The 14,126-nt window shown below is 50.3% G+C and overlaps 4 protein-coding genes across 4 annotated transcripts; 2 read left to right on the forward strand and 2 right to left on the reverse strand.

Annotated features, from left to right (window-relative positions):
* Positions 1-129: 129 nt before the first annotated feature.
* Positions 130-3,361, reverse strand: VFPPC_04869 (beta-galactosidase; the record flags this gene model as incomplete). The annotated part of the gene is made up of 3 exons (XM_018284142.1): positions 130-1,279; positions 1,332-2,724; positions 2,773-3,361. The coding sequence occupies 3 exons, from the start codon at positions 3,359-3,361 to the stop codon at positions 130-132; spliced, it is 3,132 nt and encodes a 1,043-aa protein (XP_018145509.1).
* A 1,604-nt stretch (positions 3,362-4,965) lies between these two features.
* On the forward strand, positions 4,966-6,681 carry VFPPC_17682 (sugar transporter; the record flags this gene model as incomplete). The annotated part of the gene is made up of 3 exons (XM_022429371.1): positions 4,966-5,139; positions 5,200-5,267; positions 5,322-6,681. The coding sequence occupies 3 exons, from the start codon at positions 4,966-4,968 to the stop codon at positions 6,679-6,681; spliced, it is 1,602 nt and encodes a 533-aa protein (XP_022285591.1).
* Positions 6,682-7,731: 1,050 nt separating this feature from the next.
* Positions 7,732-10,219, forward strand: VFPPC_17681 (C6 zinc finger domain-containing protein; the record flags this gene model as incomplete). The annotated part of the gene is made up of 9 exons (XM_022429370.1): positions 7,732-7,812; positions 7,919-7,947; positions 8,011-8,085; positions 8,163-8,238; positions 8,303-9,012; positions 9,071-9,232; positions 9,285-9,845; positions 9,904-10,154; positions 10,212-10,219. The coding sequence occupies 9 exons, from the start codon at positions 7,732-7,734 to the stop codon at positions 10,217-10,219; spliced, it is 1,953 nt and encodes a 650-aa protein (XP_022285592.1).
* Positions 10,220-10,821: 602 nt separating this feature from the next.
* Positions 10,822-11,682, reverse strand: VFPPC_04873 (hypothetical protein; the record flags this gene model as incomplete). Its single annotated transcript, XM_018284143.1, has 1 exon — positions 10,822-11,682. The coding sequence occupies one exon, from the start codon at positions 11,680-11,682 to the stop codon at positions 10,822-10,824; it is 861 nt and encodes a 286-aa protein (XP_018145511.1).
* Between the last annotated feature and the right edge of the window lie 2,444 nt (positions 11,683-14,126).

Consider the following 14,126-nt stretch of genomic DNA (forward strand, 5'->3'; position numbering starts at 1 on the left):
TATGATGTGTGATAGGGAGAAGTCCTGTTTGGAAAGTATTGACATTGCCAATTGATACAGATATGTTGCGTTATCAGCAAGATTTCACTGGAGAACGTGTAGAACGTTATGTCTATTCTTAAACAATGTCTAAATGGCCTCTAGTTCAAATCCAAAAGACATCTCCTTACATTTAACCTTCAAATCTTCCCGCACGCCTGGCCCACAAGCCCCCGTGCCAACCCCAGCAACTTCAACGTCCAGTCTCAACAGAGTAGCATTCTCTTCCACGAGATCCGGAGGATGTCTAGCAGCTTGAATAGTCTCAGCACTATGACGGCTGGCAACGAAGCTAAATGTTGCGTTGTCGCCAATGCGCCGAGCTCGAATACCAGATGGGTCAGGAGCGGTGTTTGTAAGCGTCACCCACCGAGTGTCCATTCTATTTCCATTCTCTTGGGGAACATCATACGGCGTATGTAGATCAGGTACAGAGTCGACCTTCCAGATGCCGAGACGCTGAGACGCCTTCTTGTCAGGGTAGCTCTCGCCGGGTCCGCGACCAAACCATTTCACTTTGTCTAGCGCTTTGTTTAGGCGCAAGTTGAAGCCAATTCGAGGAATGTGATCTGGTATAGACCCTGTTGCGGCGAGGCGCGTGACATTGATACGTAGCAGACCGGTGTTTGAGATGATGTAGTCAATCTCGCAGTCGAATCCCCATGCGAGAACAGGAGGGGTAATGAAGGTGTGAGCTCTGACGACCACCCTGTCTTGCTGGGAAGTATCGACGTGAAGCGAGCGAAGTTGACTGGTAAGCTGGTCAACTCCAAAACGTTGCCAGTATGGCAAAGACTGGGGGACGTCATTGTCAGTGGCTGGTCTCCAGAAGGATGAGTATAGAGCTGCCCCGACGGCTGGATCTGTTTCCAGTATTTCTTGCTCGTTTGCGATCCAGCTTTTGATAACGCCACGGGCTTGATCAAACCGGTACGTGAAATTGATTCCAGATACGGTAATGATAGCACCTTCAGAGGAGACTCGCAGTTTGGAAGATAGCTTGTCCAAGGTAACGGACGGAGATGCGGGCTTGACCGATTGCTGCAGTCGGTGCTGGAACCATGCTACCTCATGCTCTGCCGTTGCCCAAGAAGTCTCTTGGCCAAGTTTGACAGAGATGGTTAGATAGACTTCCTCCTTGCTCTTGTATTTGGCCACAGCATCCGGAAGCGGGATAGACGATGTGGTGCCAGGCTGCACGGCTGGCAGCTGCAATGGTCCAGAAGCGAGTACATGAGCACTGCACGCCGTTAGTGTCTGTAATGTGCTTTCAAAACAGTGCGCGTACTTACTCTTCACCGAACTCCTCCAACTTGAATGTAGCAGCTAAGTGACTTAGGTCGGCAAAATTGTAGCAATTCTCAACCACAAGCTGACCATCCTTCACCTCGAACCGAACAGGATGGTTGACAGCCTTAAACTCCAGCAGACCATGCGTAGGATGATGCTCACTGCTCAACAACCCGTCCATGACAAAAGTACCGTCGTTTGGAACGTCGCCAAAATCACCTCCATACGCATAATAACCGGCATCTTCTTTCCAAAGACCATGATTCGCCCATTCCCAGATAAAGCCGCCCTGCAGACGCGGGTATTCGCGGAACGCATTCTCATAATCTTCCAGCCATCCCGGCCCATTACCCATGGCGTGCGCGTATTCGCACAAGATAATTGGCTTTTCGAACTTGCCGTTTACAACACCTTCTTCTTTTGCGAGTTTGATTATTCTTTTAACCGACGGATACATGTAGCTGTACATGTCTGCCGTTTCGGCATGCGCATCTCCTTCGTAGTGAACGAGTCTTCCAGGATCGACTTTCTTTGCGTAAGCGTACATTGCTTTGTGGTTATTGCCATAGAAGGCTTCGTTTCCGAGACTCCACATTATGACACTGGTGTGGTTCTTGTCCCGTTGAATGAGGCACTCCATTCTGTCGAGGTAGGCTGCCTTCCACGACGGATTATTCGTGGTATACTGGGCTGCTTGGGGGAAAGCCAGTTGCTTCCGCTTTTCGTAGTCCATTTCTTCAGGGATATCCAGGGGTCGAGCTACGGCATCGTAAAAGCCATGACACTCCAAGTCGGCTTCATCCATGACCCAGAGACCCAGTTCGTCGCATAGATCCAGTAGCTCTGGGTGGTTTGGCTGATGTGAACATCTCAGAGCGTTGAAGTTGTGCTTCTTCATGAGAATTAGATCACGCTTTGCAAACTCCAGGGGCACGGCGCGACCAAAGTGAGGATGATGCTCATGGCGATTTGTTCCCCGTAGATGGATTCGAACACCGTTTACAGTCATCAGACCATTCTTGAGCTCAACTTTTCGAAATCCAATGCGCTGTCGGACGGTCTGTGGTGCGGCGTTCTGGTTGCTCAGAGTTATGTCCACATTGTACAGGTATGGGGTCTCTGCAGTCCACTTGTTGGGGTTGGAAACTTGAAGGCTTATCTCAGCTTTGGTATCACCTTTGTTGACAGTCGTTTCTGCCGACACAAGCCTCTCGCCACCGTTCTTGTCAAGCTCAGAGACCGAGATTGACAGCTTCCCTTCGCTGGTGGTGAAGAGGTCCACAGCAGCCTGCAGAGTGGCGTTTTCATACTTTTCGTCTAGGTCAGTTCGGAGAAACCAATCCTCAATTCTGATGTCTTTGGCAAAAGATATCAAATGGACATCTCGGAATATTCCTTTGAAAGTTAGCCTGAGTATATTTCCGTGATGAATAAGGGGCTTACCAGATAGCCACCACTGATCTTGGTCTTCAATATAGGTGCCGTCGCTCCACTGATAGACCTTGACGACCACTTCATTGGACTCATTTCGATGCACAAAATCTGAAATGTCAAACTCTGAAGGGTTTCTAGATCCTTGAGCATATCCAACTAATTTCTTGTTCACCCAGACGTGGTATGCACTGTCAACTCCATCGAACCTCAGTCGAAGCTGAGAATCTCCTGACCACGTTGACGGCACATGAAAGATGCGTCGGTAGGTACCTGTTGGATTTTCTGTAGGCACATATGGTGGACAAACAGGAATCGGGTATTGTACATTGGTGTACCAAGGCTTGCCATAGCCTTGTAGCTGCCAATGGCCTGGGACCGTCAACTTCTCCCAAGGAACAGATTTGAACGTAGTGGGATCTGGTGACTCTGCAGGAGAGGAAGCTAGGTGAAAGTCCCAACTACCATTCAACAGCAATGACGTCTCGGAGATGTGATGGGAGCGAGTAGGCAGGCAGTTTCTCCTAAACACTGCCTCGTTGCAATAGTCTGGACGAGACTCGTCTTGTTGCAATGGCAACCCTTTGGGTTGGAATCTCATGCTGTCTCCCATGTGAGCGGTTCGAACACCAGGGACGAAAGAAATGCACGGACTCAGGTCTCAGGCTGAAAGGGGGCTGAAATGCAAGTATGAGAAAAGCCTACAGATGTAAGCAGGTGATGATGAGAGGTTGTCAGTGCCGTCCAACAACTTGTAACAGGAGACGCCTTCTTTTCTACCCGACCACATGGCTCGCTAGGAAAGTCAATAAATGGCCGTCTCCAAAGCCACGTTCCAGTGGAGACAGGCACTAGGCAACTGGTCGGACACAAGCCGCGAATGAGACATGTCAAAAGTCCGTATGTAAACTATTTGGCGGAGAGAGATCGTCGCTGTCTGCCAACTCTGACCCTCGTCTCCATCGCGGGGAAGTCGGAGCAGGTCTGGAGGGGAAGAAACGCCATGCTCAAGTGGTCAGGCTGCTTGATCAGAATGGCCTCAGGAACACTTAAGGCGCACCAATCATAATACACGCCGTATTGGCGAATCAAGTCCATTGAGATCTCGATTCGAAGCCAAAATGCGCTGGCTGCAAGGGGTGGGGAAATGGCTGGCGAATATCAAGGTTCGTGCTCGGGGATGACGGGATGTCGAAATTGACCTGAGAGCAAGAGTTGTTGCATCTTACAGCCGCAGTACGGAGTAGAAGCGCCACGATTTGGGACACAAAAAGAAGCGCCCCAATGGATGCATAAAATAACACTATATCAAGGACATTTGAAAAACTGTTTTCAATATTACCGGGATTTGTTGAATGTTGCATGACGAATCTTCAATTGAAGCCAACATTTCAATGCTCGGGGATACCGGAGCCGATGGTTGTGTGGTTGGTTGGTGGTTATGCGGTCCTCTCAACTGCCAGATCCAGCCTCCCCCTTGCTCACTCCTCTGCTCATGGGCTGCAATGTCCAACTCTAGCGCAACTAGCGCGGAGTTGTGGACGCACACTGTCGTCAACGGTCTGGTCGCCTCTGTGTCAGTTAACTCATCCTTCGACCTAGTTGTCAGCTCCTCCCCAGTCGAATCCCCAAACATGATCGGGGCTTGCCCAATTGCCTGTGGAGAATCATTGGCACCATCACCAAGGGACGCTGTTGGGCTGGAGTAGGTACTTGACTCGTACCTATCAACTCATTCAGGGTCTCTGGGGTAATTTGCTCCCCCAGACATGTGCCAACAGGGTTGAATGCGGCTTGCTCGAACCGAACAGTTCTCCTCAGACTCCTCATCTGGCCAAGAGCCGAAGCCAGTGTGGCCATCTTTCTCGGCCAACGGCTCGCCTGAGCCCTTGCAGCCCTGTTGATAGTTGAACGCTCTATTTCTGCCTAGCCTCTTTCTCGTCTTTCACCCGGCATCTGCTTCTCGGCGCCACAAACTGCTAACTCATTCCCTGTTCGTGTTGGAACCGTTGACGGGAGCGTGGTTCGAATAGTATAAAGTCGTCGCTTGACCTCCTCATCTACCAGCTGCCAATCTTCAGTTCTCAGTCGCAATAGCCTTCTATTACTTGGTGGGTTTCTTGCCGTTTGGCACCTGGCCCGGCTTCTTGCTTCACTCATCCATACACTCGCCGCTCCAACGTCACCTGCCATCGAACTCTTGCAATGGCAGTCTCCGAAAAAGAACAGCCTGCTGTGGGTCACCATGATGACACCCCAGACGTAGGGGCTCTTATACAGCTGAGTGACGATGTCGATCAGAGGGAGAGCTCTCCATGGACATTTTCCATGTTTCGGCTGTATCTTGTCCTGGGCTGCGCTTATCTGTGCGGTTGTCTGGTACGTTCTGACTATTCGCGTGGTATGCTATTCCCCTGACTAATATGACCTTTCCTCTAGAACGGATATGATGGCTCACTAATGGGTGGTCTAAACGCTATGCCATCCTATCAAAACTACTTTGGCATGTAAGTTTGATCGCTCCCGCCGAATGGATCCATAGTAGTAACCCAGAGCGACAGGGACTCTGCTGGTTCCAGTACCGGCCTGGTGTTCGCAATGTACAATATCGGTTCGGTCGCGGCAGTCTTTTTCACAGGCCCCGTAAACGACTACTTTGGCCGACGATGGGGAATGTTCACTGGTTGCCTTATCGTTATCATTGGTACTTGCGTACAGGCACCATCAACAAACCACGGTCAGTTCCTCGCTGGGCGTTTCGTTCTCGGTTTCGGTGTCAGCTTCTGCTGCGTGTCGGCACCATGTTACGTCAGTGAGATGGCTCACCCACGATGGCGGGGGACACTCACTGGGCTGTATAACTGCACTTGGTATATCGGCAGCATCATTGCCAGCTGGACCGTGTACGGCTGCAGCTTTATCAATAACAACTCAGGTTGGAGAATTCCCATTTGGTGCCAAATGGTTACTTCCGGCATAGTCGCGTTAGTTGTGTTTTGGCTGCCCGAATCTCCTCGCTGGCTGATGGCGCAGGACCGTCACGCCGATGCTATCAAGGTCCTCGCCACATATCACGGTGAAGGAGATGAGAAACACCCCATGGTTCAACTGCAGATGCATGAAATGAGCAGCCAAATCGCTGCTGAGGCATCCGACAAGAAATGGTGGGACTATCACGAGCTTTGGAATACACACAGTGCCCGCCGGCGTCTTATTTGTGTTCTCGGGATGGCCTGTTTCGGGCAAATCAGCGGTAACAGTTTGAGTTCCTACTATTTACCCGTCATGTTGAAGAACGCTGGAATACTTGACCCGCAAAAGCAGCTCGCGCTCAACGGCGTCAATCCTGCCCTGTGCTTAATAGGGGCAGTTCTCGGCGCTCGTATGACTGATGTTGTCGGTCGTCGACCTCTGTTGCTGTACACTATCGTCTTCGCATCTTGTTGTTTTGCCATTCTAACGGGCACCAGCAAGTTGTCTATAGACGACCCATCTAACACGGCAGCGGCCAACACCACGGTGGCGTTCATCTTCATCTTCGGTATAGTCTTTTCATTTGGCTGGACACCACTTCAGTCCATGTACATTGCCGAGACTTTGCCCACGGCAACCCGTGCTAAGGGCACCGCTATTGGCAATTTTGCCAGTTCTGCTGCCTCTACTGTCATTCAGTATAGCAGTGGGCCAGCATTCGAAAATATCCACTACTATTTCTACCTGGTTTTTGTCTTCTGGGACCTCTTTGAGGCGGTCTTTATCTACTTCTTCTTCCCTGAGACCAAAGACCGCACGCTTGAGGAGCTGGCAGAGGTATTTGAAGCACCGAATCCTGTGAAGAAGAGCTTGGAGAAGCGAAGCGCACAAACGGTGATGAACACGTTGAATGTGACGGAGGACACAAAGACGGTAGCTAGTGTGTGAGTCTGTTGGTTCTCAAAGGTCTTTTATGGGTCGTCAAGTCGAGCTGCTTAGTTGAACTGCAACGTTAATAGATGTAAGCAGGAAGTATATGTCAACTAGTAGTTGTAGAGACAAGGGAAGCATATATTATCGTTTCTGTACTTGGCCGATCGTATTATGGGATAAATACAAGAGCTAAAGACAGCTACAGGGAAGTTGGACTGATGACTACCGCTTCTATGTATATAATGCCCGTAATTTGCTTGAGCAATTATTAGCGACGTCCTTAGTTTGTGCCAGGTCTGGGCCGATCGCCCGGAATATCACATCCACGAAAGGACCTGACGCTGCGTCGACTGCAAGTGAACTGAAGACTCCACAACCCACCACATCCCCTCCGCCCTGTTTCCACATCCCCATTCTCCGGAAAATGAGGAACGAGACCAGACCTTCTTCATATTTGCTCAGCTCCTCTGTATGCCCTGAATGTCGTGATTTTCTCGGTACGTTGGTATACTCGTAACAATTTAAAGCTCTCTCATCCGGTTCGAGTCCATTCATCCGGGCAGCACGGCAGTCCACGAATCGGTTCAATGTTGGACCTGCACCTTCCCCACATTTGAATCTCGATGGTTCCGTAACAAGGGACCTCATTTCCAGACATTTCGTTTGACGGCAATCCTCGTTGCATACACGGCCATCCAGCAAATCAAAATTTGATGGTTGGATGCAATTTTTGGTGAAATATTCTACCAAACGAATTTTACCGGCTACACACTCCTGTGTTCTGGTCTTTTACCGCCGCAGAATCCTAGACGGCAGCCCTGCCGAGTGTTGTGTATTGCTGAGTGGGTGGTCTGGTGGGAAGGTGCGACGGAGAGTGGGCGTTGCGGGTAGAATTGAACGGAGAGGACTTGGCAGCCAGCCGTTTTCCTTCACTTTGTGCGCTCTCATGCCCCTTCTCGGCCCGCCTCGGATCGAGAACTTGCCAGCAAACGAGACACAGAAAGGCGCCATCATCGGCAATTATCACTAATTGACGGCGCCGATCCTGGTTTGAGGCAGCCTCCCATGAATATGCAAGACCTGGTGTCGGCGGATCCGCCGACACTGTCTGAGCCCTCGAGGAAGCGGCTAAGGACGTCGCATGCGGTAAGAACACTTGGGAAGTTGGGCTATGGACCACCCGACACGATGAATATGGTACAGTTGGACATAAAGACGAGCCTGGCTGACTTTCAATTTCTGCCGACACTAGTGCGATGTATGTCGCAGTCGCAAGATACGGTACGTCTGCCCAAGTATCTCGTCCCTTACACAACTATGGTATACGAGCTGACTGAGGCGTAGATGTGACGGCAATCGCCCATGTGCTACTTGTGTAGCTTCAGATCAGCCATGTGCATATGGTTCTGAAGCAAGCTCGTAAGAAGATCCATGCCGCAATTCTTGACATGAAGGTCTTAATGCTTTGCGGAATGAAACTGACATTTGATCACCAGACGTGGCAAGACAGATTTGGTTCTTGATGGAGTCTTGCGAATAGAAAAGGCCCTTCATGAACTCAATTCTACTCTTGTAAGCAGTCAATCACCATATTATCATTCTCGTCTGCCACTTGTCCCCGGCTGACCTTCACAAGGCTCAACATGCAACTACATCTGTCGCCATTCGAGGTGCACACGCCACATCTCCAGCTACAGTCCCGGCCTCAGCCAGCCCCTATGTCGACTCACCACCCGTCACAGAGGCTGAATCTAGTCGAACATCGCATCCAAACCCTAGGACGCCAATCAGCGTCAATGATGCCCGCACTGACAAAGGTAACAGCTTCGAAAACGCGGTTCTTGACTCTATGCACACATCAACCACCGAATCGGTTTTGTCATGGCACCATTTTGATGTTTTCCCATCCTTGCGTAACGACTACACTTCCATATTCCAATTAGAGCAATCAAGGTTTACATTACCTATCAAACAATCCACCATATACCCCTACGCAACACCAGAGGACGTCAACTCCATACTGGAGTCTTTTGAGCACAATGTCAACTTTTGGTATCCTACCATGTCACAGAGACAGATTGAACGAACAAGGATTTTGCTAAACTCTGGAGTAACGCCTGAAGACAACGTGGAAGCATGCATTGCTTTGTTGACCATGGCGCTCGGGTGCGCCAGCCAAGTAACCACGGACATGGAGGTTGGTAGCAGTGTGTCGGACCAAGATGCCAGGCGGCGGGCGTCTCGGAGGCAGATGGGTGATGTGTACTTTGACGCGGCGCTGAAGAAGGCATATGTGGCGCATCTCGGCGTCACATCGTTGTCGGCTCAATGCTTGTTCTTCGTAGGGTGAGTGCCATTTGTTTTATATGAGTCGGGTGAAAATCGCTGACCAATGTTGTCGTAGCTTATACTTTGCTTTCTTAGCAAGACCACTCCAAGCTTGGGAATACATCGGTGCAACTGCAGCAAAATGCATGATGCTTTTATCTTATCCACCAGACCAGGCATCCCATGAGGATAGAGAACGTACCAGGAGGATATTCTGGTCTTGCTATATCCTCGAAAGGTATGAAGCTTCATGTATTCCTTATGGCGCTTTTTCTGCTGACTTGTTCAAGTGACTACATTGCAGAGCTGTCTGCCAGTCCAGTCTCTGGCATCTCCCGGATAGAGTCTTCCATTCCTCTACCAGGCACCTACAACACTCACACAACTCCAACCGAGGAAGAGCAATCTTCCCTCTACTTTCTGGCCTGTATCAGTATGCGCCGACTCTTGAATCGGGTTCACCAGCTACTGTATGCTAGCGGAACTGGGGCAGCCCTTGATACCGCTCGTTTTCCTTATATTGTCGCCGAACTTCAACATCAACTTGACGAATGGCGGAATTTCTTGCCACCCACTTTTTCTTTTACCGTCGATATGCAACCAGCATCTAATGCGGCTAGTGGATTCTTGAGGCAGCGATACCTTACCTGCAGAAGTGTCATCTACCGTCCCTATCTAATGTGGCTTCTTAGTGGGAGCCGCGGCGGCAATGACGACTTGAGTGCCAGTGCTCCAAGTCAAGATGCCAGAACAAATTGCAAAGCATGTCTGGATGCATGTTTGATGCACATTCTCAATTTAAGAGGCTTTTCCCAGACTGTTCTTGTTGATACGTGGATCTGCTCACTTTCGTAAGTGGTTTCCAATCTTTCACTTTCTCACAGTGACGGAACTCTAACTGTTTTCCAGCATGGCATGCGCCATGCTTGTATTGCTGGCCGCATGTCGTGTTCCATCACTCCGGAGTCTTATCGACCCAGAAGTTCTCATGGCGGGCGAACACCTGAAACAGCTCCTACAAGGCTGGCATCGAATTATAGGCGGACCGAGAAGTCCTAGCGTAGAACAGAGCATACGCATTATTCACGAGGCGGATAGATTTATCAGGGACGCGTATTTACCAAGCCCAAGGGATGGGTTTGCTGTGCCTAAGAAGCCGAGTGAGTCCCCTGCCAGTTATGATGGGAGCAGCTATTCGCGCCGTTGATGTGTGTGAGGAGTGTAGAGTAAGGTTTAAACCTGGGGCGACATTTACAGTTGTAGTATTCAGATTTTATCATTGACCTTTGGCATACATGGTATCGGGGGCTGGCTCTGTTTAGCTTAGCGGACTTGGAAATTCTTTGCATGTAGTTTTAATTAACTCAATGGTTAGTTAAAAAAAGCGATGGCAGCAGTGCAGAGGCAGTTTGATTGAACCTCTCACGAGGATGTCACCACAATCTCACCTAGGGGACACAGGGAGAGAATTCAAGCGCTGTTACTTTTCATGGCGGCAGCTGCTCGCGAATAGGCTGGGATAAGTTTGTTAGCGATAAAGGGAGGCAAACGAGGGTATACCATCACTTTCCAGGGTAGGTCCATTGCCGCAGACCAGAAAGTTTATTATATATTTATCAGCTAATTCTATAGTGGCTTCAACAGAACAATGAGTTATTGGGCAGTTTGAAGATTGATTCAATCCGTGTTTATTGCTTCCCACAGGCAGAGGTAACAAGGTTCAGTTTCTGGAAATGTCAAGTTATCTAGTCCGTCCCCACATGACTCTCAACCTCACCAACGACTCTCGTCAGCTACTAGGTCCTTGCCAGGATGTAGTCGACTTCCTCACATCTCATCGTCCTCCACGTCGCTTTCCTCGTCACCCAGCTCAGCAAAGATCTCTTCCACACCATCATCGCTGACAAAAGTCTGACTTTCGCCTGAACCTTGAACATCCTCCGCAGCAATACTGGCCTCATAAACTGGCCGCTCAATCCCGTCATTCTTTCCTCTCGTGTGGCCGAAAGCCTTCCACTTGTTTCCTGGCTTCAGATCCGCCGTTTGTTCATCCCCCACAAAGCCCAACACGATTTTTCTATAACAAACGGCATAAATCCTCTCACCAACCGTCTCAAACGCACCAGACTCATCCTTCTGCCTCGAGTGTCCAGCCGCAACACCAACATCCATTGCTCCAGCCGGAGTTGGGTCAACACCAGCCAACGCGCCGACGGGAATCGTAGCTTCCACGGCCACCTTCGTGGCTGCACGCTGCTCTTGCACCAGCTGCGCATCTACCAACGTGCGATATCCCGTCACGAAGACCGACTTCCGCTTATTACGATATTGCTTCTCCAGCCACTTCTTCACGTCATCCAGCTCACACAGCTGCTCAAAAATGCGAGCTGGCTGGAGAAGCTGGTACATACGTGCCTGCTTGGAGGTGACTCCCAGCGTGGAGCCTCTGTCTCTGGACGCGCTGGCCGTGAAGATGCGTGTCAGCGACGCTCTGAAGAAAGCACTGCTCTCTGATCGCAGTCGCCCGTCGAAATTCTTGTCTTCGACCTGGCTGATGTCTGTTGGAGGGATGGAGAGCGGCGAGAAGGCATCTTGGTGCGGATACCGGACGTCAGGGATGAGTGAGCCGAGGGTGATGTCCCCTTTGCTTAGGGGTGTACTGGTGAAGATGAAGGATATCGATGGCATTTTCTTTCGCGATGGCAAGGACTCTGAAGCTGTGCTTACGGGTTGATGTCTTCTCGAGTTTGATGTCCTTGAAGGCAGGTCCATGGCATTCTTTATGACAGACTCAGCTCGAGGCTGTGAAGCAAGCCACCCCCTCGGTTTTTGCACAAGGCCAGACCGCTCTTCGCCTCAGCTGCAGAAGGCCAGTCGAACTCAGCAAAAAGGTTGCTCTGTACATGAGCTTTTTATCATATCAGATATGTCTGAAATCAGAACGAACTCCGGACGTCAAGACCTGCAATAGTCTCTCAGATGTCTTCCCCAGACTCTTTTGACCGCGCCATTGAAGAAGCCCGAGCACTTGTCGATTCATGCCCAGGTGGATCCCGAGACAAAGCTGGATACTTGAGCAACCTTGGAACATCGCAGAATAATCGCTACATGAAATTTGGATTGCGGTCTGACCTCGAGGATTCGATTGGTAGTGCTAGACGCGCAGCGCTCACAATCCCCAAGGACCACTATGCAAGAGCTCTAATATTCTTCAACGCTGGCGCCTTTCTGAATCAGAGATATGTGAAGGAAGCGGGAAGCATTTTAGACCTTAGTGAGGCGATTGACTTCGGTCTGGAGGCTGCTGCGACTCCTATTGGAGCCGACTCTCAGCAGGCGATGATCCTTGACAGCTTGGGTGGTTGGCTCTTCGCCAGATATGGCAAGCTGACTTCGAGGTGGGATATCGATCAAGCAATCATCTACGGGAAAAGGGCGGTTGCAGTTTCCAAATCGGAATCTGAGTTGGCGGAGAAGTCCATGCATCTAGGTGACTGGCTGCAAACAAGGTACCAGCAGTTTACGGACCATGCTCCTGATGATCTCGACAGGGCGATTGAAGCTGGGCTAGTTGCAGCTCGTCACCTGCCTGAAGACCATGAAAACCGGAACGAAATGATGTACAATCTGGGTCAAAGGCTTTTCTTGAGGTATGAAGGGGTACAAGACATGAGCGACTTAGGAAACTCCATATACTACCTTCAGGAGGCAGTGCGGCTACAGAATCCTAACGATGCTCTCCGAGACCGGTATTGTAATACCTTGGCCACCACAATTGCGTTCCGGTACGAGAAACTCGAGGCACCCGATGATTTGGAAGCGATGATACAAAGCGAGAAAGACGCCATCTCGGCAACTACTCAACCTGACATTCGACGGCATTACATGCAAAACCTGCACATGCTCTACTCTGCAAGATGTAGTATTGTGGAGGACTCAGCAGGTCTCCTTGATGCTTTTCAAAACCTGGATTCCTTGCTGGGGCTGCTCGATCATGATGATCCAGATCGTTTGAATCTCATTGTCCGATGGATACGGTGGGCAGCCACTATATACAGCACTGGAGGACCGCCGCCCAATCTCTCAACAGCCATCTCCAGACTCGACGAAGCGATATATGCAGAAGATGATCCTGTAAATATTGCCATATATCTCATGAACCGTAGCGTGTGGAGAATGCATTCCTATACCAAGAATGGCAACGACGAGACCCTCAAAAGCGCTATTGAAGACGCAACAGCGGCGCTCGACGTGCTGCCGAGGACACGACCCGAACGAGGTAAATTTCTAAACAACAAGGGTGCCATTTTGGGATTGAAGTATCGACAGCTTGGGCGACTCGAGGATTTAGAAGAAGCAATTAATTGCACCGTGGCAGCGTTGAAGACGTCTGCTCCCATGGAAGAAATGACCCTGGGATGCTTGGAGAACTTGGGCAACTGGTTTACCTTCCGCTATCGACTCACCAAAGCAGTCGAGGACTTAGAGGAAGCGATCGAAATTGGCGATTTCGCTTTGCCGAAATTACCAGCGGATTCGCTTATTAGGCCAAATTTTGTCGGACATGTCGGGACTTGGAAGGGCCTTCGATATCTACGTGCGGGGGATACAAGGGATCTGGAAGCCGCGATTCAGGGACAGCGAGATGCCATTGAGTATTCGACAACTGTGCCATCAGCCGAGCGGGAGCTATATATGTGCAATCTGGCTGCTTGGTTGTGGTACCGATACTGGACTCTCGAACCGAATTCCGCCGCAGCAAGGGCGGACTTGGATGAGATGATTAGTATTGAAAGAGAGGCGAGCAGCCTAGAACCATCACCTGAGTACTACATGAGACGTCCGTTTACACTCTCGAATCTTGCACAAGCTCTGTCTGCCAGATATGAGCTTGATGGGAACCAGAGGGATTTGGAAGAAGCCATCGCGCGAAGCAAGGAAGCCCTAAGCACGACACCAGACGATCACATAGACAGATCTCTTGTGCTGAACGGACTGGCAACCCTCATGATACACCGGTGGAACGTCACGAACTCTTTAGATGATATTGAGGTGGCGAAGAGTCTCTGCATCGAGGCTGCTGCGGTCGAGGGTGCTAGTCCTGAAACCAGGATCCTGTCATATCGGTGCAT

Source organism: Pochonia chlamydosporia, chromosome 3 (genome assembly GCF_001653235.2).
Source record: "Pochonia chlamydosporia 170 chromosome 3, whole genome shotgun sequence".
Taxonomy (NCBI): Eukaryota; Fungi; Ascomycota; class Sordariomycetes; order Hypocreales; family Clavicipitaceae; genus Pochonia; species Pochonia chlamydosporia.